Raw genomic sequence first — 21,296 nt, forward strand, 5'->3', positions numbered from 1 at the left:
ACTACCATATAGCAGTCTGTACCTTCGCCAGAAAATTTCAGGAATCCACAAGTCAAAAAAGGTTGAGAACCTGTCTGACTTACTGCAATGACATTATTGTTCATAAAATGCTATTAAAAACAGAAAAAGTAACTCATCCTACCAAAAAGAAACAAGCATTTTACAGATTTTTTTTTTGAAGTGTTCTACTGTCACTTTACACAGATGCATTTATGAAAACATTCAACTAACTGAACCACTAGCTAATTTTGCTAACCTTTGATTAGGTATTGTATATATATGGGCTGAACTGAAATCCGCTACTGCAAGAAAGTGCAAATTCCATTTTGGTCCTTCTACAGCATATAAGACAACTGGGCCAGGATTTTCCTAACAGTTGCGAAGAAACCTGTTTGCTTAGAGAGAATTTTGCTCTAAGTAGATATATGGTAGAATTTGAAGAGATTTTAATTAGTTTGCAAAAAGGCCTGTGTACCCTTTTAATGATCTAACATGTAGCTGGAAGAAGCTGCATCTCTCATATGTCTCACACAGTATCTGCTGTGACTAATCAGGTGGAGACTGCTACCAGAAAAGACTATTGCAGGAGTCTAATGGTGAACTCCAGTTTCACACATAGATTTGGGGAAAAAGATAGAGCTGATTTGCATTGGTTTTGGAAGAAAGCTTCTGTTTTGTTTTAGTTCTGTCCTTGTAATCAAGACTACAAGCAAACAGAGAGCAAAGAGAAAAAAAAAAAATCACTTGGTACGCTTCCCCTTTTTTTCCTTGTCCTGGCAGGTACCAGCGAACCATCAGGGAGAACACAGAGTTTACTTCTTTCACCTGACATTCAAGCTAACCTGTGGGTAGTTCAAACTACTCAGTTGTAACAGAAGATTTGACAAAGGATTAGTCAGTCAGTCTACATCCTGACACTTGCACGTCACCCCAAAGTCAACAGGACTGTGGATGCCCCTGCATCCACCAGGTACCTCAGTGAAGTGCCATTCAGTGGAACAATACCATTCAGGCCTGCTAGCAGCTGCTGCATTTTTAAGTGGGTGATCTTTTAGTGGGGCATTTAAGAGGCCAAACTTCAGTAAAGTAATTTCCTACTTTCACCACTTGCTTGCTTACCTGTAAAACCTGCTCACCAAAACCTCGCTGGTGAATCCCATTCCTCCCCAAAACTGGAGACAGCTGTCAGTCACTTCACGGGCCAGACGACCTGCCTTTAGCTTAGTCATGGAAGCAAATTTTGTCACATCATTGCCTTCCACATAGAGAGCTAAAAAAAAAAAAAAGGCAAAAACCAGTTACACACACACAGTCACTGATCACAGCCTGCCTCTCTGGCAATCACCTCCCCATGTTCCTTTAGCCTGACAACATTCTTTGCACGAAGAGAAGCACATCTGGGAAGGCAGATGTGGGAGCTCACCAACAGTGCGGTACAGCAGCGAGCGAAGGAGCTCCACTTCGGTTGCCAGCTCAGCCAGGCGGAAGTGCACAGCTTGGTTGTGCAAGACGGGCTGGTCAAACACTTTCCGCTGGCGAGTGTAGTCAATAGTTTCTTGTATTATTGTTTCCAGAGGTGTCAGGACTTAAATAAGGAAAGCACAGAACAAGACATCATTTTAGCCAGATCTGTTGTTTTTGTTGAAAGAGACGTTTTTTTCACATTGTACAAATTACATAATAGGTTTTCTAAAGTGAATTATTCCATATGCTCAGTTTGAGGCGCAGTTTCAATTCTGAAAGAAGTCTGGTGGTTCCTTGTACCTTGAAGACCTCTTTATCCCTATTTCACCCAAGCCCCAAACTGCCAAAACTTGGAGGAGAGTGAAGGGGCAGGGGAAAGAGAGGAGGCAAGTCATAAAGAGCCATATGTAATGATGAGTATGTAAACTTTATCCCTAGTGCCTCATTTGGGGCCCTAGCAAAAGCCTGTGGCAACTCCTGCTTTCCATAATACCTGTGTCCTGAAGGTCTGTTACAATCCCAAAAGAAAATCTGAAGGCAGACAGTGTACTCACTGAGGAATGCTGTAGAAATGTAAATTCAAGGAAGATTTCAGGGAGAAGGAAGAAACCTATTCAGAGATCAAGGAACAGGAACAGACTGCTTACTACATCTGCATTCTGTGATTGGAACCCAGTATAGAAAGGAAGGGAAAAACATTAAGACTCACAACCACTTTTGGTAAATGCTAAACAGTGCTTCTAACAGAAACAGAATCAAAATAGGATCCTGATGGAAGACAAGTGAGAGAGGTGGCAGACACTGCTTTAAAGCAAGAGAATTAGTTCTCTGCTACTTTTTGAGCAAACTTAGAGATACCTTGTTTTAAACAAGAACAGGGAAAAGTTTCTTTTCCAAGGCAAACCAGCGGTGAAGTGAAGGGCTAGGCTATCAGTCTTCTGCAGCTTAGCTAAGCTAACAGCAGGTGCTGAATTTGTGGAGAATTTTGTTTGGCATATGTGGACCCATGTCGCTATGGCAAGCAGTAGCGAGAGTGAGAGAGTTCACAAGTCCATCTGTATGAGAAGGGTCACATCTTCTCTCTTCAAAATATGCATATCCACATCTATTTATATTTAGAATCTAAACCACAAAACTCTGACTCTGAAATGCAAAATATAACCAAGCCCTGGACTACTTTTCCCACCTACCAGTTACTCACATGACAGTTCCTTACAGGAGCCTGGTGTACTTTCATATTCCTTTTTGCATCACTTTCAAGATGACCTCTATTTAACCTTCATCCCTGTACTGCTCTCATATGCAGACTCTGCATCCCACCAACTGCCCCCTGCCATGACCATTCACCAGCTCTTCCACAGAGCATTATTTTTCACATGCTGTCCCCACATTCTGTAAGGTGATCACCTTTTCTCATTCCTTATTTTCCCCTCCTTTCTCAAACAACTAGCCACAATGCTTATTTTTCAAAAGGGCATATACAATAATGTCCTCATTTCTTCTCATACTGTTAATACAGTATGCTGCCACCCTAATGCTGGTGTTCTGGACAGGAAAATAAATTGCTGTTTTCAGGGACATCTCTTGTACACAGGAACATCCCTGTTCTTTCAGAGGCCCATGTAACACAATGCTGTAGCATGTGTAACACTAACAGCTTTTTCACTTGTCTATCTACTGTCTCCAGCTTGAGAGATGCTAAAAAGCGAGAAGTGTCTAGGCACGTCTCATCCTTTGCTGACTGAGTTGCTGGGAGGGAAACTAAACAGTACATGCCAGTACTAGGAGAGCAGAAGGGAGTTGGGAGGGATAAGGACAAGGGACTAGTCTTGTGCTGGTCTGTCAGAACAAGGTGCTCCAGCATAGCTCATGTGGTTCCCAGCATCCAGCACCAGGGAAAGAAGAGATGGGACACAGCAAAGAGGAGGCAGGAGCAGGACCGAGTGGGAAGGAACAGAACAGCACTTATTCAGGTCCTGCTTGCAAAAGGGCTGAAGATCATGAAAGGGTTTTGGCCCATCTCTGCTCAGGCTGTCACCACACATCAGGGCTGGGAGTGGGGGGCCTGAGAAAACTGCTCTCACAGTGTCCACCTCTCTGCTTCACTGCCTCCTTCCCACCCCAGCTGATCCATCCTCCTGTTTCCTTAGCCGCCATCATGGTCCTTCTACTTATTCCTGGAACTGCCATTTGCACAGAGAAATAAACAGAGGAAATCTTCTAAGGACAGTCCTGGGGCTGCATCAAAAGAAGCATGGCCAGCAGGCTGAGGGAGGTGATTCTCCCCCTCTGCTCTGGTGAGACCCCACCTGGAGTACTGCATCCAGCTCTGGAGCCCACAGTACAAAAAAGACATTGACCTGTTGGAGCAGGTATAGAAGAGGGCCACAAAAATGATCAGAAGGCTGGAACACCTCTCCTGTGAAGAAAGGCTGAGAGAGTTCTTCAGCCTGGAGAAGAGAAGGCTCCAGGGAGAGTTTGTTGAGGCCCTTCAATACTTAAAGGGGGCTTACGAGAAAGATGGAGAGAGACTTTTTACGAGAGCCTGTAGCGACAGGACAAGGGGCACCAGTTTTAAACTGAAAAAGAGTGGATTTAGATTGAACATAAGGAAGAATGTTTTGGGGTTGGAACTAGATGATCTTTAAGGTCCCTTCCAACCCAAACCATTCTGTGATGCTATGACTACAGGTATTTAGAGCTATGAGCATAGCCCTAACATGGCAAAGCTTAGCTGTCCAGCAAACAGCAACAAAATGCAGCACGTCTTGTACAACATAATAGCACACAATACTTTGCCAGTCATAGAAGTACAGGGAAATGCTGTTCTTAACAGTGAAACTCATTTTCCCTCTGAACTTTTTTTTTTCCTCTGGTATATTTGTTTCCTCTTTTGTCATACAATGTTCTCCACATCCTCAGACAAACTTTGGCCCCAGAGGTTTCAGCTGACGGCACATGCAGGAAATGTCACTCTAGGGCAGCCTAAGGAACACATGGTCTACCACACAGCCGAGAATTGTGAAAGCACTTGAAGTTGCCAGATGTAGAATAATCTTCTCCTTGCACCTCCATCCAACTTACATTTTTCCACTTGAAAGTTCTGTTCACTGTAAACACACTTTGCCTTGCTATGTCTCCTCTCAAAACAAAAGGAAATTAATGTATTTTTCTTAGGCTGTGGCTGATCACTCTCTAGTGAGATGTACAGTGAACTCCAAGCTGAGCAATCTGTCTCCTAAGGATGTGCGTTGCCCATGCAAAGGGATCTGTCATCCTGATTACTGGTCATGACTCAATGGTGCTCATAAAACTGAGACTACAGATAGAAGTCATTAGAAAAGTGTCATTCTGCTCTCTCACATACAATGAACTCCCTCTTTGCCTCCAAGTTAAGCAATTCACAAAAAATCTGGTTGCCTTAGCAACATTCTTTTCCTGTGATCAGTGCAACAGGTCCACAAACGGACTTTGTGTATGGAGTGTCACAACATGGGAGAGATATGTAGCAGCTCTTCTCTTTCAGTGAAGCAAGAAACACAGCGACTTTTACCAATGCCTTTGATAACATGTCACTCAGAAGAAAAGACCACACCAATTTTGCAATTCCTGGAAATTAGTTTTCTATTTATATTTTAAATCTGTTTGACTGAAAATTAATTAAAAAAAAAAAAAAAGGTGAGGAAGGAAGGAAACTCCCCACATATTCTGAAATCTGGCCACAAAGAAGATAATAAATAAACAAAGAGAAGGCTGGAGCACGTGATATTTGATAATAAATAAAAAACGAAACCAAAATCCCCAAACATCAATGAAATAAAACAATGCCCAAAAAGAAAAGAAAGAAAAGAATGGCAGTCAACTGCCTCTTCCAAGTTTTAGGAAGCAGTGAAAGTGAGAATACCAGCACTGGTCCCTAAAGTGTTTAAAAGCAAACTGATGATTTTCAATGTCACATGAATAGTCATGAACTGGGAAGGAACAGAAATGTCCTTCTGAGGGCCAGAAGCGAGGTCTAGAATTACACATGCAGACCTAATCACAAAACTACTGAAGGCATGTGTGTAGTTTTGCACATCTGAGCTTTCAGCAAAACACTTGTGTTTCAACATATGTAAGACCATTTGCAGGACTGGAAGTTAACAGCTAGATGTCGTGGTGTAACAAACTGCACCCATCAAGCACCTGGCTCCCTTCTGAACATCGGTTACTCTTTTCTCTTGTTTACCACAACTGGTTACCTCTGAGGTTTGCAACTTGGCCCAAACCATGGGTCTTGTCCCAGCTCCCAGGGCTTCCATGCATTTTATATCAGATAGTGGATAAAAGCAAAACCAGGGGCCCCTGTAAGGTATAACACACTGGCCACTGCGCTGCAGGAGGCAGCTCCCTCTCCCTTGGTGAGCTCCAAGGCTCTTCCTCCAGGCTCTGCCTGGCCATGGTGGGGGGAGTGAAGATGCCCTTCCCAGACTGCTCATCCAGGGCGAGGGTTCGCCTGCTCCTGCTGTGTTGACCTGGGCAACAACAAGAATTGAAACCTGGTGTCCCACTTCCTGGCAGAGCACAGTGACTGCCGGGCAGTTGTGCAAGGCTGGACTGTACCAAGCTGCCAGTGGTTTTAACAGGAGTGATCTAACCTGTCAGGCTTTGTGTTTTGATGCTGTCAGTGCGCGTCACTTTTGCCTGGGGCATGAGTAATGCCTGGGCTACTCTGCTGCCTGGGGAGTATCACTGCAACCCAGTTTCTCAATGTTTAATTTAGATTTCAAACTGAGCATAAAAATGCACAATGCACATCCTTGCAGTCTGTGTACACCTCAATTAAAGCAGGACCAGCAGTAGGACCATGTCTCCTCCTTGCCTGAGTCTGCAGTGGCAATCCCTTGCAAGTTTAATCTGTTCTTTGCTAAAACTACTCACACTTACTATTTATCTCAGGCTGAACTAAGAATTTTGGCCCAACCCAAAGATTTTTTAAAGCATCTGAACTCCAGAATATTTGGTCTGTGATCAACCCACAACAGGGAGTGATTTTTATTTGGTCACTGAATCAGAAAATCACTTCTTGAGAGTTCCCGATCCCCTAGCCACACACAGACAGTAAGAGACAGGGTATGCACTGAAGCACGAATGTGGTGAGATTATTTATACAACCCTGAAATTTAAAGAGGACCAATCTTCTTACAGTGAACCACATTATATTTAAGTTGAAGAAGCAAACACTGTGGGGTGGGGGGAAAGGCTGGGAGGCTGAAAATCCAGACTTTTGGTTACCTGGAATATCCATAATCCCTGTAATTTAAATATGCGGATTCAAGTATGGCCTGAGTGACAAGAACTGTGTGACAGCATAACTTCAGGGAAAGGAATTCGGTGCTGTACCACTTATGTCCAAAGTGTACAGAGGTAAAACAGATCTGCAAAACAAAGCTCTTGCATCCTGTTAGAGCCACTTCTTACACAGCCACTAAGTTAATTTTCTAAAATCTAGGATAAACATCATAGCTGACTACTACAGGAAAAGTCAGTCTTTCTACTTCATGCCAGTATTTTGATAGCCTTTGTACTGTATTTGTAGCAGACATAACATGATGCTGTATTTTCTTATCAGCGGAAAAGCACCAAGAAAAAGAAACAAGGCAAAACCAGCCTCTGTGATGCCTCACAAAATAGTTTCTATTTCAAGTTTTCCTACAGAAAGGGAAGGTTGTCTGTATCCAGACTATGACAGATTTCAAAAACAGATCGTAAGAGGTTATTGCAATTTACAATAAAAGGAAAGTGCTGTTAGTCATGCGAAGGGTGACCCCTACGTCCCTGCCCAGCCCCAAAAGCACAAATGATGACTTACCAGTGGCTGCTCCCCACAGCCGCTCTTCTTGGAATTGCAACATCTGATATGTAAAACCCTTTCCTTCCTCACCGATGAGGTTTTTGCTGGGGACCCTTACGTCTTCAAAAAAGATCTGAGCTGTGTCCGATGACCTCATGCCTAGTTTGTCTATCTTTTTAGCAACGTGAATGCCTGAAGAAAAAGGGGTATTAGAAACGCCACAAAAAATAGAAGCACTATGTACAAGTACAGCATTTTAAGAAAGCAAAGTTTGCAGATGCGAAAGTATGTGCCAAGATTACAGTGAAACCTGTCTTTAGGAAAAACATAATAATATTGTGGAATTTAAGAGTAAAAGGGTCCATATCCTATTTTTAAGAGTTTTTCCATTTTATTTAACTAGCAAATTGGAAACGGCAATTGTAAAGGTCCCGCTTTTCATTATGTCCCCAAATAATAATTGTCTACTAGTAGTAATAATCTTGCTTCACACATCTTGAAACAATGCAATATTTATTTGCTTACATTTCATTTTTAGTGCAATATAATAAAATGCTGGAATTCAATTTAGTGGTATTTGATGAGTTCCTGCACTGCTGTGAAACCGTAGAGAAATATTTAATAATGACAAAAACAAAGCTATGTTTTAAGCTGCAACTGGAGAATTTCTCCTCCTAGAAATCCTCTTCCTTCCCTCTCTTCCACATTTATCCTCCCCTTTCTAGCCTACCCTGATTTTTCCTGGTATGTGTAGAAGACAGAGTTTATAAGAACACTACACCGCTTCTTCCTAATAATAAATTCCATATTTGTATGGAACTCAAATTTGTAACTGCTACAAACATCCAACAATTCCATATCAACTCCAAATTTTATTAAAACTATGTATGGTTAAAACTATGTATGTGAGGCCACACCTTGAGTATTGTGTCCAGTTTTGGGCACCTCTACAAGAGAGATATCAAGGGGCTGGAGCGAGTGCAGAGGAGGGCAACGAAGCTGGTGAAGGGCCTGGAGAATAAATCCTATGAGGAGAGATTGAAGGAGCTGGGACTGTTTAGTTTGAGGAAGAGAAGGCTGAGGGGAGACCTCATCACTCTCTACAACTACCTGAAAGGACATTGTAGAGAGGTTGGTGCTGGCCTCTTCTCACAGGTGATTAGCGATAGAACAAGGGGGAACGGCTTTAAACTCCAACAGGGGAGGTTCAGACTGGACATTAGGAAAAAATTTTTCATGGAAAGAGTGGTCAGACAGTGGAATAGGCTGCCCAGGGAGGTGGTGGAGTCACCATCCCTGGATGCGTTTAAGGGTCATTTAGATGAGATGCTGGGGGATATGGTGTAGGGGAGAACTTTGTAGAGTAGGGCTGATGGTTGGACTCGATGATCCCAAGGGTCTTTTCCAACCTGAATGACTCTGTGATTCTGTATTTTATGATGGCCTACAAAATACTGTTTAGTTCATAATGATCACAGTTCATTCCTCTGAGTTTTCACATGGACATGCTTGTGAAGAGGGCTTGGTTCCCCACAGACCTCCCTACACAGCACTGACTCGGACCCCATGTTCAATGGGTTGTTGGAGATGAACGCAGTTCCTTCAGGTTTTGCCACGTAAGACTTGAACTACTAAGTCACACCAGGTAGGACTCCTTCCTGTTGTTTATTTTTTCCCAGCTACAAGTTCTTTCTTGCTATTGTTCAGATGCAAGCATGGCTTCCCACTGTGCCATGAGAATTTAACAGACATCCACTGATTTTTTTGTGGCAACTCCATTGGTCTTCAGTTTTTACCTCCTTGTTGTTCTGGGGCTACTGCGAATATTCAGGATGGAAGTCAAGAATGTTTCAGAGGTAAACTGAGGCCAACCACCAGGTATGAGGATTTGTGCAAAACATGCTGATTACATCCGCCAAGTCAATATACCTAGAAAAACAGTCCTCCAAATCAGCATGTATCTCTTTGCAGAAAACCAAACATTTTACTACCCACGTACGTGGTACTCTAATCAGTTTTGTGATGAGGAGGTATTCTGGTAATATTTTCCTCTTTATTCCATTTTTTTTTTCAATCCTCTAATACTCTCTACAGTGGCTTAGTAGGAGTTGGTCACCACACAGATTGTTGTGGTCCCTCTCAGTACTTGTCTGTACCTTGCTATACTTCATGTCTTTCAGTGAACATCTCTTTCTGAAGTAATACAGACATCTCAACTTCTACTGACAGGAGGCCTTCAACCATATGAAAATTACTTTGGTTTTGCAGGCAGAAAAAGTTAGCAGTCATTCCCTTCATATTCACTCTCTCTGGCTGCACTGAATAAGGTTTTGGAAAGTTTCATCTCTCCACAGGGATGTAATACTGACACTGTTTCCAAATGCCAAGACTGCTCTCAGAATCAGATCCACATAGACTTCCACACCTTCCACTCAAGATTTTTCTCCAACAGCCAATCTATAAAAAGATTATGTGTTAGGAATACTTGCTTTGATATGTGTTCAACACAGGAAGAAAATAAGGACAGCTGTATAAAAATTTTTGACTCATGGATTGAAAATTATCCAGCAATTTTCACCCAGTCATACCAAAAAAGCATTTGTGGTTCGTTTCTGTATTAAAATCAGAGCTAAACAAACACACACTGAACCATTTACAGGCCCAAATGATTTCTGGAACATCTTTTCCTGTTGGAATATTACTGGCTGGTTTCTTTGAGAGTCTCAGAGATCATGTCTTCAGTCCACTTCCAGCTGGTTTTATGCAATCACTGCTCCTCATCCATATGAATATGCACTTACTGCTCTTGTTAGTAGAGTTTACCAAGGACTCTGCTGGAAAAAGTACAACGGCTGCCAGTTCTTTATATCGCTAAATCAATCCTACTTTGCACTTCCCCAGATCCACACACAACAACTACTTAAGAAAGCTTTCACAGGTTTGGTTAGAAGAGCTAAATGTTAATGATTTCTATCCATAATTCTTCCAGATTGGGTTGTGTGTTCAAGTTTCCTGAATCTAGCAGCATCCCCCCCTTGTTGTGCCTTACCAGTTTCACTTGCTCTTAGATTAATTCTTGTTTCTCATTGAGGAAGAGGCCAAACTGCATCAGCCTCATGTAGTGTCCACCCTGTGGCTAGCACACACTTTAGATTTTCTCGGTTTTGAAGACAATGATAAATAATCTTCTCTTTGGCTACAATTTGGGCATGAAAATCTTCCTTTACTTAGTTTAATTATCTTCATTCTCTTCAGAAGGGGTACTATATACTAAAAGTTACCAGCAGCAGTAGAAATCATCTGCCCAGATAACTCCTGGAGTTTGTCTGTATTAAACAAATCACAAGCCATCTAATCACACACAGATCTCAATCTAGCAAGGCCAGGTGCCTGACTTACTAAAATCACTCTAACAGCCATCTGTGCTACTTGCTCCAATATCACCGAGATGGATTACTGTATCTCTTCCTGGGCAGTTCTTCCCAGGCGTTTTTCATTTTCTCCCACTCCTCCAACCTTCTGACAATCTCTTTTATTTCCTATATTCTATCCTGAGAGAAAGGCAGTCGTTCTCTCCTGACACCATTTAGTGCCATTACAAATGGAAAGAGGCACATTACAAATTGCAACCCGAGAAACATGTTCTTTCCCCTTTCCTGGATGTTGTTCTTTTTATTATCTCCTCCTTGCAATCTACCCTAGCGCTATCAGAGGACAAACCAGCACATAGTTACCAGATTAGGGCTGCAAGCCATTTGTCTATATATCTTACACACAGACATTTTATGATTTGTTAGGTTCTCTTTCATCATATGAGAAATTCAGGGTTTTTTTAAAGACATCATTAGTATGAGGAGTATTCACCTAATTTGGATATCTACTGTGAATCCACACTGTCATTATGCAAATTCCCTTTATGAGAAATGTATTCAACAGTGTCTGTCAAATCTAGACCATGATTTGCTTCATTCCAGAATAGACCCTGTACACAACTAAGATGAGAAGAAGCAAATCCTACTTAATATCTTCAATAAACTACCAGCTGTTGAAGCTAATAATTTGCTTTCAGACTTGGAACTTTTTTTTTTATCACCACATTATACAAGTATGAAACAATTAACAGTTTTGTGAAAAATGCTGGACTAGTCTTCCATGTCCTTCCAGCTGCCAGCAAGGAATGCGTTACCACTGCGTCAAGGATCCCTTCCGTACCCTGCCATACAGGCTGGTGACTGCAGCAATTCGTCAGACATAACACACTTGTTCTCCATGGCACTCGTTCTTGAGCTTTGACACACATACATCTACAGACGCTTATAGTGCATCATTCGGTGATGTCCTCTAGACACTTCCTGTACAGTCTTGGTCTGCTGCCCTCCAAGGAGCACAATCTTTGGCAGACAGACATCCTTAGGATGTATCAAAACAGATGGAGCTTCCTCCTCATATCTATGTCAAATGGCAGCCTTTTTCCTACTTTTCCTCTTTATCTCCTTGAAAAATCTCACTTCTGATATGACCCATCCAATGCGCACAATCAACCATCTTAATACTTCATTTCAAAAAGTCACCAACCTTGTTACAGTGGCCCTTTTGGAGGTCAGTATCTGTATCACACAGAAGAATGAAACCACATACATACTTGAGGAGTGCAATTTTTGTTTCTAGGAAGACTTCTACACTTCTGCAGATGAGCTTCAGGTGACTCAGGCAATTTTTCTACTCAAAATCTATCTACCACAGGTAAAGAAGGTCTGTGTATAGGCTGTGTGACCTAACAACACTCCCCTCCCAAAGCTACAATGACTCACATATGTTTTTGGAATAAGCAAAGTAGCTGAAAACCTCCAAGTCAATTTCTGTACATTTGATCCGCCTCTAACAGTGGATTGGCTGCTTTGTTGTTTTTGGAAAACTGATCTCAGAGCAGCAATACTGAATTTACACTCTGACCCCTTCATGAAAAATCACAAGGAGGACTTCATGCAGATGGCTGGTAAGTCCATTTACCTGGAAGGGAGATTATGGCTCTGAGTTGCATGTTCACTCATCACTATCAACAAGGACAAAGTCAACAACTGGTGAAACAGTTCAGGTCCACTTTCTGTTAGCTCTCATTCAAAGTCTGTCTTGCATGAGCAGAGGTTGCAGAAACTCAAAACACACTTAGAACTTGCTTAATTCACAAGGCAACTTACTCACTTGCTTGACCTACTCCATACTGAAATTCATTTACAAGTAGCTCTCATCACCCTCTTTTGCAACACTGGAGACCTGGGTTTTGTTCTCAGTCTGATCCATTCAATGAACATATGGACCTTCACTTCACTGCCATGGTGGTGTCCCTAATGTGTGAAATGCTGATAATGATGTATATTTTTTTATGTAAAATACTCTGAATGGAATGAACAAAACTATTTTATATTAGAATATAAATATATTAATATACATGGTTACATATTATTTATAATACATGTTAAAATATATTATACATTATATATTAACAAATTAATATATAATATATTTTTTTAAATATTAAAATGAATGAAAACCAAAAAGGTTTAAAAGCTTTTGAACAGGTGTTAATATTGCAAAAGGTCTCTGTCAACACAATCTTAACTATATCCTCTCTGAATGATGTCCTTCATGCATACAGTACACTATTGCTGCAAGGTCTGCAGACTACTCAGAACAGCCACTGTGTGAACTGCACCACTGAAACTTGTACCCTTAGATCAGGATGTGTTTCTTCAGTGTCTTCACCCAAATTACTAGTCTTCTTCAAAAACAAATCCCTACTTCCAAGATCTTTGAAGCTTTCACTCCAGCCCACATTTAACTCACGGACTATTTTTGTAATTTAAACTGATAACGATAGTAGCACCCTGGCAAAAAGATCCATTTGCAGAGCACAGCGATGAAGCACCCTGAGTATGCCTGCACTTCTTTTCAGCAAGCCCACCAAGTTGGGTGATGGAGGAAGATCAGAACTATCCACACAATACAATCACAGCACAGCATTGCATCCTTCTAGTAAGCTGGTCAGTAAACTCACCCTAACGGAGTGAGATACTGCCCATGGGCTCCTGGGAGTCACGTATTGGCATGTGGGATAAGATTGTTTGGGGAGGTATTTCCCAAGTTTGAAATCTCTAAGCCTTTTTCCTTTTATTTTACGTTTGAGAATCACTTTTAATATTTTCTGAAGAAATCAGACAGCAAGCTTAAAAATACTTCTCCATTCATTGAAAAAAGAAGTATATATTCTGCTTACCAGTCTTCCTACAAAACAGGAGTTTAATGTTATTTGGAAAGACAGTTTAAGAATATTTTACATATAGTTCATATGTAGCAAAGATCTATGTAAATGGAGTAACATGTTATTTATTTTGCGGACTGTTTGCATCTTCATGCTGTTTGGGGACAGAAAACCAAGATAAAAGTTTTGTGGAACTGCTCCAAAACTAAAAGACATTGGATATTATAACTTTCAAAAAAAATGTTGGCTTTATTTTTAATAATTTCTTTGAGGCATTAATTTTGTCCTTGGCATTGACTTGTCTATTCATTCTCAGAGGTGGTTACGAAATACTCTCAAGCAAATGTATCTGAACAACTTTTATAAATTTATTTTTGGCAAAAAGGACTCTCCATATAAAATTATTTGGGAGTTGCAAGCTGAAGCCTGCAAAATATTTAACTTGCTTCTCGTTTCCTCTTGTCCCCTACTTTTTTTGTGGAAGTTTGCAAATGCATTTCAGAACCAACTTTGTGTGACAGTGAAACACTTAACTTAAAAGAGCATTTATGGGTGCAGTCCTTTCTGTCAAACACCCTTCCTTCTTGTGTTAAGCATACACAAGAACACCAATAAAATCAAATTAGAAGAGAAAGAGTTCTGTGTTATTACCAGGTAGATTCATCGGCAGACATATGAGAGATTTATTTTGATGGCGAGGTCCTTCACTGGTGTTTGCCAGCAGGCACATCCAGTCTGCTTGGCACCCGGATGTAGTCCACATCTTACCACCATTTATGACATACTCGTCGCCTTTTCTCACAGCTGTTGTCTTGATATCTATTCCAAAACATAGGAAATGAAGGGTTATTCTTGTGAAGGAGGGATAAGCTAGTTTCTGTATGACTGACAGAGTCACTCCCACCTTGCTCTCAGACAGCTATATTTGGTTCTCCCTTCTTACCCACTACATCCTCTCACCCTTCCAGGCTGCACAAGGCAGACCCATATGGACAACTCTTGGAAGGCAAGCCAGGGAAATCTGACCTCTTTTCTCACCCTTTTCACCCCAGTGGATGAAAGCAAAAAACTTTCCCTAACTAAATTTGGTCATCAAAAACTCAGGCCAGAAACATTTCAGTCTGAGGTGATCTATTACACGTTTCTGTTACTGTGCACATTAGTCACTGATGAGGCCATTAATTTCAGAGTCCTGACTTAAACAAACATAAGCCTCAATAGCTGCATATGCATAAAGACATACGTACACGCACTTCCTGCATGTTCTTGGTCAGAATGGCGTAATAAATTAAAAGCTAATAAACTTTCAAAAGGCCAAGTTTAAATGCTAAGAATGTCTGTACATGAAGGAGTTCTAAACACCTGCTATTTATATACCCTGGCAAAAAAAAAAAATTCATTTTCATCCGTGAGTGTTCACATCACGCTGCAAGCAGCCCTAGCTGCAACAGACAGCTGGAATGAATCATTAGTTATTACATACATTTCCAAAGGGCTGGCTTCATTCCCCTCCAACTGAACTTCTTCAACTAAAACCCCAACTGAGGAAGACTCTCCAACAGGTATCTAACTATAAGTAGGTGATGGTATAACAGAACCCTACCACACCCCCTCACAGCAACTGTAAATCTAATGAGACTATGAAGTCCACAAGAGCCCACCTACTGAGGGAGGCAGTGGACTTGGACAGTAGGAGTCAGACACCAAATGTCAGTTAGTTATACCTTCATACACACCCACCTCAGTCTGCACCTGAACCTTCTTTCCAAAGGCTCTAAACATAAAACAAAGCAAAACCAAGTATCTGATCTTCATTTACAAGACAAACTGGGACTGAGGTCAGCATGGCTGAAAAGTCTGGTTAATGAAGGAACTGGGGAAAAATGATGGGAGAAAATTGTATAAGACATAACACAAGGGAATATCGGATATAACTATGGCTAAAGGAACTTACAAGCAGATAATAATGAACAAAGTACTAATGTGGATAAATAAAGAGTACTAATGTGGATAAAAACAGTAGTCAATGCCAAATCTGCCAAAACAGTAGACTATGCCAAATCTGTCCAAGGGACTTGATATGAAATCTGTATAATAATGAAGGCCAGCAAATTGAAGGAACCTAAAGTACTGATGCTCATAATACGTGAACACAGACGCTGGACAATCATATACATGGAGAGTAAATAATAAATGAAGGACACACAAGAGCTGGAATAAGAAATATGACACCGTACTGAAGTAGTGTGAAAAGGATGGGAGCATACACAGAGATTTACCTCACACATCCCTTTGCTGTGGAACAGCTACTGAAGAGATTAGATAGAAGTCCCACAGAAGGTCTGCAGAGTAACAATGAGCACTGTGATGTTATCACAAATGTAAACAGTCCTTGTAAGCCTGGCGTCACAGGGGACTAACCACCCAAATACAGATTAAAGAACAAATGCCTTACTAATGGGAATGTTCAAGTACTCCCAGATGTGACGGTTGACAGTTTGCTTCAAACATGTGAGAAACAACTATTTAAAATCAACTTATGAAGAGTTTATTCTCTTTAAATTAGAAGAACAATGAACAAGTGAATAAGTAAGTTTTATGTTTAAAATACTTTAAAATAGGCTTTGAAAGCCTACTTAACAATTTACTAAAGTCAAGAGGACTCAGCCTCAGGGATATGGCCATGAAGATAATTTGGAATATTTGACTGTAATTATTCTCCCTGATAGAGCATAGCTCTGGGAAAATGCTACTTCAGTGGGTGGTCCATAACTCATTTTTGGCAGGTCTACACCACTGTCCCTGTAGTGCCTATAACTCAACAACTTACAGAGCATGCTGTGAGGGCCCCTTCTAGGAAAGGCCACAAGGCATCATCGAAAGGCATATGATACAGCTAATGCCATATAAGCAACCAGGACTGGTCACTTCACCATTCAAATCACAACATACCTGAACCTCAAGTTTTCTTCTCCACTATGCTCTTGATTCCAGCCATGCATCTAAATAGATTTGACAAAAGCCAAGGTTGGCTTCACCTTTTAAGGTCATTATTACGATCAAAGATAAGCAGTGCATATCCTTAAAAAAAAAATGAAGACCGCATATCTGGAATTTACATCATCAGTACAGGAAAAAAACCCCAAAACTTGCATGAAACAGTTTCAAGTCTAACTGAATGAATAATCACTTCAAAAACCAGGAGATGCCTACAGGAAAGGAAAGAGATTAATCATCAAAATAAGCTACAGTTTGGAGGTCAGAAGGTAAGAACTGCCACAGGACAAACTAAGTTAAATCTTGCACATGAAAACCAACAAAATCGAAGAAGATTGAGGCAGCAAACAAAAATGTTTCAGCCACAGAAAGGAAAAGAGAATGTGAAAAAACATGAGGATATAGAGGATGCCTCAAAACTAAAGCAATATTTCACATGAGATTACAAAAAGATTCACAATATAGCTGACAAAGCAAGACATCTACAGGAAGGACTGTATAGAAATTAAAATTAATGAAAACAAAGGTTGTTGGTTTTGGCAATCTGCACAGCTTCAAAACACATTTGGAATGAAAAAAGAATTCAATTTAGTGGTGGTATCTTATTTAAAACCAACCTGATTTGTTTATTACAAAAATGGATTTTCTACAAAAAAGCAGAACAGGTCCTGTTGGACCAAGCAAAATAAAATTGATGCTACTAGGTAACTATGAGTTAAAACTTTGCAAAGATAAGAATTAGAACAAAAGTGGAAATGTGGGTAAGTAACTTGGCAAAGGGAAAATTGCATCAAGTCGCATTAAAAGAGGAAGTGCTGATGTGCAGGGAGGGTACTATTGGAGCTCCTCCTTGGATATCAGCCTTTGGACAAAACCTATTAACTATTTCTGTTAATGGTCTTTAAAAGAAGAACAGGAATACACTAATGAAATTTGCTGGTGACACAAATTGGGAGACATCATCAACACAGACAACTGAGGTATCGCCCAGCAAGAAAGGAACGATCTTGAGTTTTCAAATTCAACATGGCAAGTATAAGTACTTAGGCACAAAGCAATAATAATTGCTGTATCTTACTATGTTTCAACAGCAAACTGCTAATGAAGATGATCTGCACAGTTAATCACAAGATTCAGAAGCCAGGAAACTGTGTGTAACATTACATTACATTACATCACATATTGGAGGGTAATATTTCTATTAGGGTTGGAGAAGTATTTGTGCCATTATAGACACCATGTGCAATTTTGTTTTTTCACCGTCAGAAAGATGACCTAAACCCAGAAAAGCAGAAAGACTGGATTCTACTGTGTTGGATTTTTGTGTGGTGGGATTTTGGTAGCAGGGGAAGGGCTATGGATGTGATTCTGTGAGAAGCTTCTAGAAGCTCCCCCGACTCCAAGTCAGACCCACCTCTGGCCAAGGCCGAGCCAATTAGTGATGGTGGCTGTGCTTCTGTGATAACGGATTTAAGAAGGGGAACCTGAGAGAGGGAGGTGTGAGGGAAAAACCTATGCAAACACTGAGGTCAGCGGAAGAAAGCAAGAGGAGGTGGGGAAGGTGTGCTGGAGCAGAGACTTCCCTGCAGCCTATGGGGAGAGGGCAGGCTGCCCCCCTGCAGACCGTGGAGGTCCATGGTGGAACAGATGCCGACCTGCAGCCCATGGAGGACCCCACACTGGAGCAGGTGGCTGCACCTGAAGAAGGCTGGGAGTCTGAGGGAAGCCCACACTGGAGCAGTCTGTTGCTGGAAGGACTGCAGCCCATGGCAGGGACCTACACTGGAGCAGTTTGTGAAGAGCTGCAGCCCATGGAAAGGCCTCACGTTGGAGAAGTCTGTGGAGGACTGTCTCCCATGGGAGGGACCCCATGGTGGAGCAGGGGAAGAGTGCGAAGAGTACTTCCCGAGGAGGAAGTAGTGGCAGAAACAACAGGTGATGATCTAACCGCGACCCCCATTCCCTGCCCCCCGGCGCCACTGGCAGGGAGGAGGTAGAGATATCAGGAGCAAAGCTGAGCCTGAGAAGAAGGGACGGGTGGGGGAAAGTGTTTTTATGATGTGATGGTATTTCTCACTGTCTTACTCTGATGGTAAATTAAGTGGTAGTGGTGTGTTCAAATTAAATTGATATTCTTTTTCTTCCTGTAATGAGTCTGTCTTGCTCATGACCATAATGGGTGAGCCTGTACTTGTCTCGATCCCCGAGCCTTTTGTTTTATTTTCTCCTACCCATCCCTGAGGGGGAAGGAGTGAGCGAGCAGCTGCATGGTGCTCAGTTGCTCTCTGGGCTTAAACCACAACACCACTGAGACAAAATGGGGAAAGATACCATGTTGAAGAGGTAGACATGAACAGGGTTACTGGGTGAAGTTGGCTGAAAGACATAACGTGAAGAAAGAGGAAGGGCCTTCCATGATGCGTTCTTACGTATCCCCCACAGACTATCAGCAAAGCATTCCATAAATTTCAGAATAGTTCTGAGGTAGCATGAGATGAAATCAATAAAACCCAAACAAATGTATATATGCTTTGTGGTACCAAGAATCCTTAAATTAAAGAACGACACTTTCTATGCCAACTGTTCTGTACTGTTCTGCTTCTCAAGTCATCTCTGTGTTAGTTTTGTTGTACATGGACAATACTACGTACAACATACAGCAACTACTTTTGAAAGCAGAGAGGTGCTGCTTCAAATTACTTGAAATTTATAGTAGACTAACATACACAGTCCTTTTTGTTCTGTTGAATTTTTAATAAATTAATTCCAGGCACTGTCCTGGTTTAACCAGGATAGGGTTAAGTTTCCCCAGCAGTGGGGGGGAGCTCTAGCCGGGTTATTCAGACACCATGCGGAAGTCACATCCTGGCAGGTCACATTTTTCCTGGCGCGGAGCGCGGTGCACTCGTGGTTTTGTACATCGTGCTTCAAACTGCTGTATTTGGTAGCTATTTTGCTCTGTTCATTGCTATCACTATTACTGTTATTGTTATTGCTGTTGTTGGTTGTGTTGCTATTGCACTGTTGTATTAAACCTTCCCTTATTTCAGTCTTGGGGCTTTGTATTTCACTCCCTTTGTGTGGGAGGGGCAGCGGCCGCGTGGTCTCAGACCCCGGCAGGGGCTAAACCACCACAGGCACCTTTCACTTCCCATGTAGAGAAACACTTCCTTTTTCTCCTGTGTTTGCATCACCTTCAGTAATTTTGGAACTGGCAGAAGAAAATGCTAGGGATACCTTACTCTGAGTCATTCTTAAAATATACTGGCTCACATAGCAGAAGCATGTCCCCAACCTTCACATGTGAACAGTTGCTATGCTTTACTACCCCTTCACTTACCTAAGGCAGACAAACATCCCAACAGCCTGAGAAAATAAAGAAAGTATCAAGTGGAGTTTCACGCAGTTCAGTCTACTGTGAAGCTGGGCTACCTGGAGATGATATGTTCTCTCTGCCTCATGCAAATCAGTGCTACTCAGAAGACAAGCTAGTGCTGCTCATGCCTGAATTGTCCATTTAATTACCCTTTAGAAGCATTTTGAGCTGGTTTCTGGATTTATACCAGGCATCAGGTCTTCCATGATAGGTGAAAAAGTATCGTCATTTCATGCTGCAGTCTGCCTCCCAGCTGCAGTCTGGGTTCATCAGATAATCCTAGTTGATTCCAAATGTCTCTTTAACTGTATTAATCCAAGTGCATCATACCAATTAAACTAGACAATAAACAACATGCAGCTAAAAGAATATTTATGTTACTTATATCTGGAACAGTGCATCAAAAAATTAAAATCATATTTAGAAAGTTCTGATAATCATCTAATTAAACTAGAGAGGCATTAATAAAAATAAATGATGTTGCATTTCCTACATTAGCAAAATTCAAATTTCAAATTATTTTAATGAAAAACAAGTCTATAAAAATTATGGATTTTTTTTATGAACAAAATCAATTAACTAGAAAAGAAAACAGCAATGGATCATGCAGGAAGATTTAGTTCCATTATTTTATTATCCCATTAACTCTTGAAAACTACCTGCTGCACCCTTGCTTTAACGCTGAATAATTATCTATTTGTCTTGAGAAAACAACATGAGTTTGGTCAAGGAGATGGACATAGGACTCTGCTGATCAAAAAACTTCTATCAAACTCGGCAATTTTGTCTGCAGGAAGACATCTCAGTAATTTGTAAGAGCACAATGTGTTCACCTTAGCCATCCTGTGTCCAACCACAAAACCTCTATAAGTGGTTTCTTGTAATTTCCTTTTCCTTGAAGTCCACAATTCACAGTCAGATGAGATATCTTTTACTTTTTCTACAATATCAGTTTTAAGTGTTCAAATAATCTACTGCATCAGGCACTTCAGAATAATAGTTTCATTTGTCCATGTTTTTAAACATATTCTTGCACTAAAACAAGAAAATAGTTGCATTCAGAGTAACTAAATCACAAAGATAATGAGGTAAGAATGAGTGAGAGAAACCCATTGTGAAAGCGAAGCCATCATTCTCAGAATGGACTAGCTCTGCAATTTGCCCATGTTCAGGGGAGAAGTCTGTTTTAAGGAAGTGCAAGTTTTAGTATGGCTGACAGGCAACATCCCTATCACATACGCCTGCAGATTTGCACAACTGATGGTGGCTGTGCAACTACAGGAGGTGCTGGAGTGCTCCCTGTCAGTGGTGAGCTTGGACAGAGCAGGGGAGGCAGCAGCAGGAGGACAAACACTAGGAGAAAGCCA

At 41.2% G+C, this 21,296-nt stretch overlaps 1 protein-coding gene across 2 annotated transcripts in view; it reads right to left on the reverse strand.

Moving 5' to 3' along the window:
- Positions 1-21,296, reverse strand: part of LOC141941470 (putative acyl-CoA dehydrogenase 6) — a 96,880-nt gene that overhangs the window by 7,569 nt on the left and 68,015 nt on the right. For both annotated transcript variants that reach the window (XR_012628338.1, XM_074864270.1), the window contains exons 5-8: positions 14,208-14,375; positions 7,316-7,489; positions 1,424-1,585; positions 1,120-1,270 (exon numbers count right to left, since the gene is read on the reverse strand). Coding sequence is in view for 1 of the 2 variants with exons in the window: in XM_074864270.1 (XP_074720371.1) it covers positions 1,120-1,270; positions 1,424-1,585; positions 7,316-7,489; positions 14,208-14,375 (655 nt within the window). In the remaining variant the exon portion in view is untranslated. The remainder of the gene's footprint in view (positions 1-1,119; positions 1,271-1,423; positions 1,586-7,315; positions 7,490-14,207; positions 14,376-21,296) is intronic.

The sequence above is a fragment of the Strix uralensis genome, chromosome 1 (genome assembly GCF_047716275.1).
Source record: "Strix uralensis isolate ZFMK-TIS-50842 chromosome 1, bStrUra1, whole genome shotgun sequence".
NCBI classification, from domain to species: Eukaryota; Metazoa; Chordata; class Aves; order Strigiformes; family Strigidae; genus Strix; species Strix uralensis.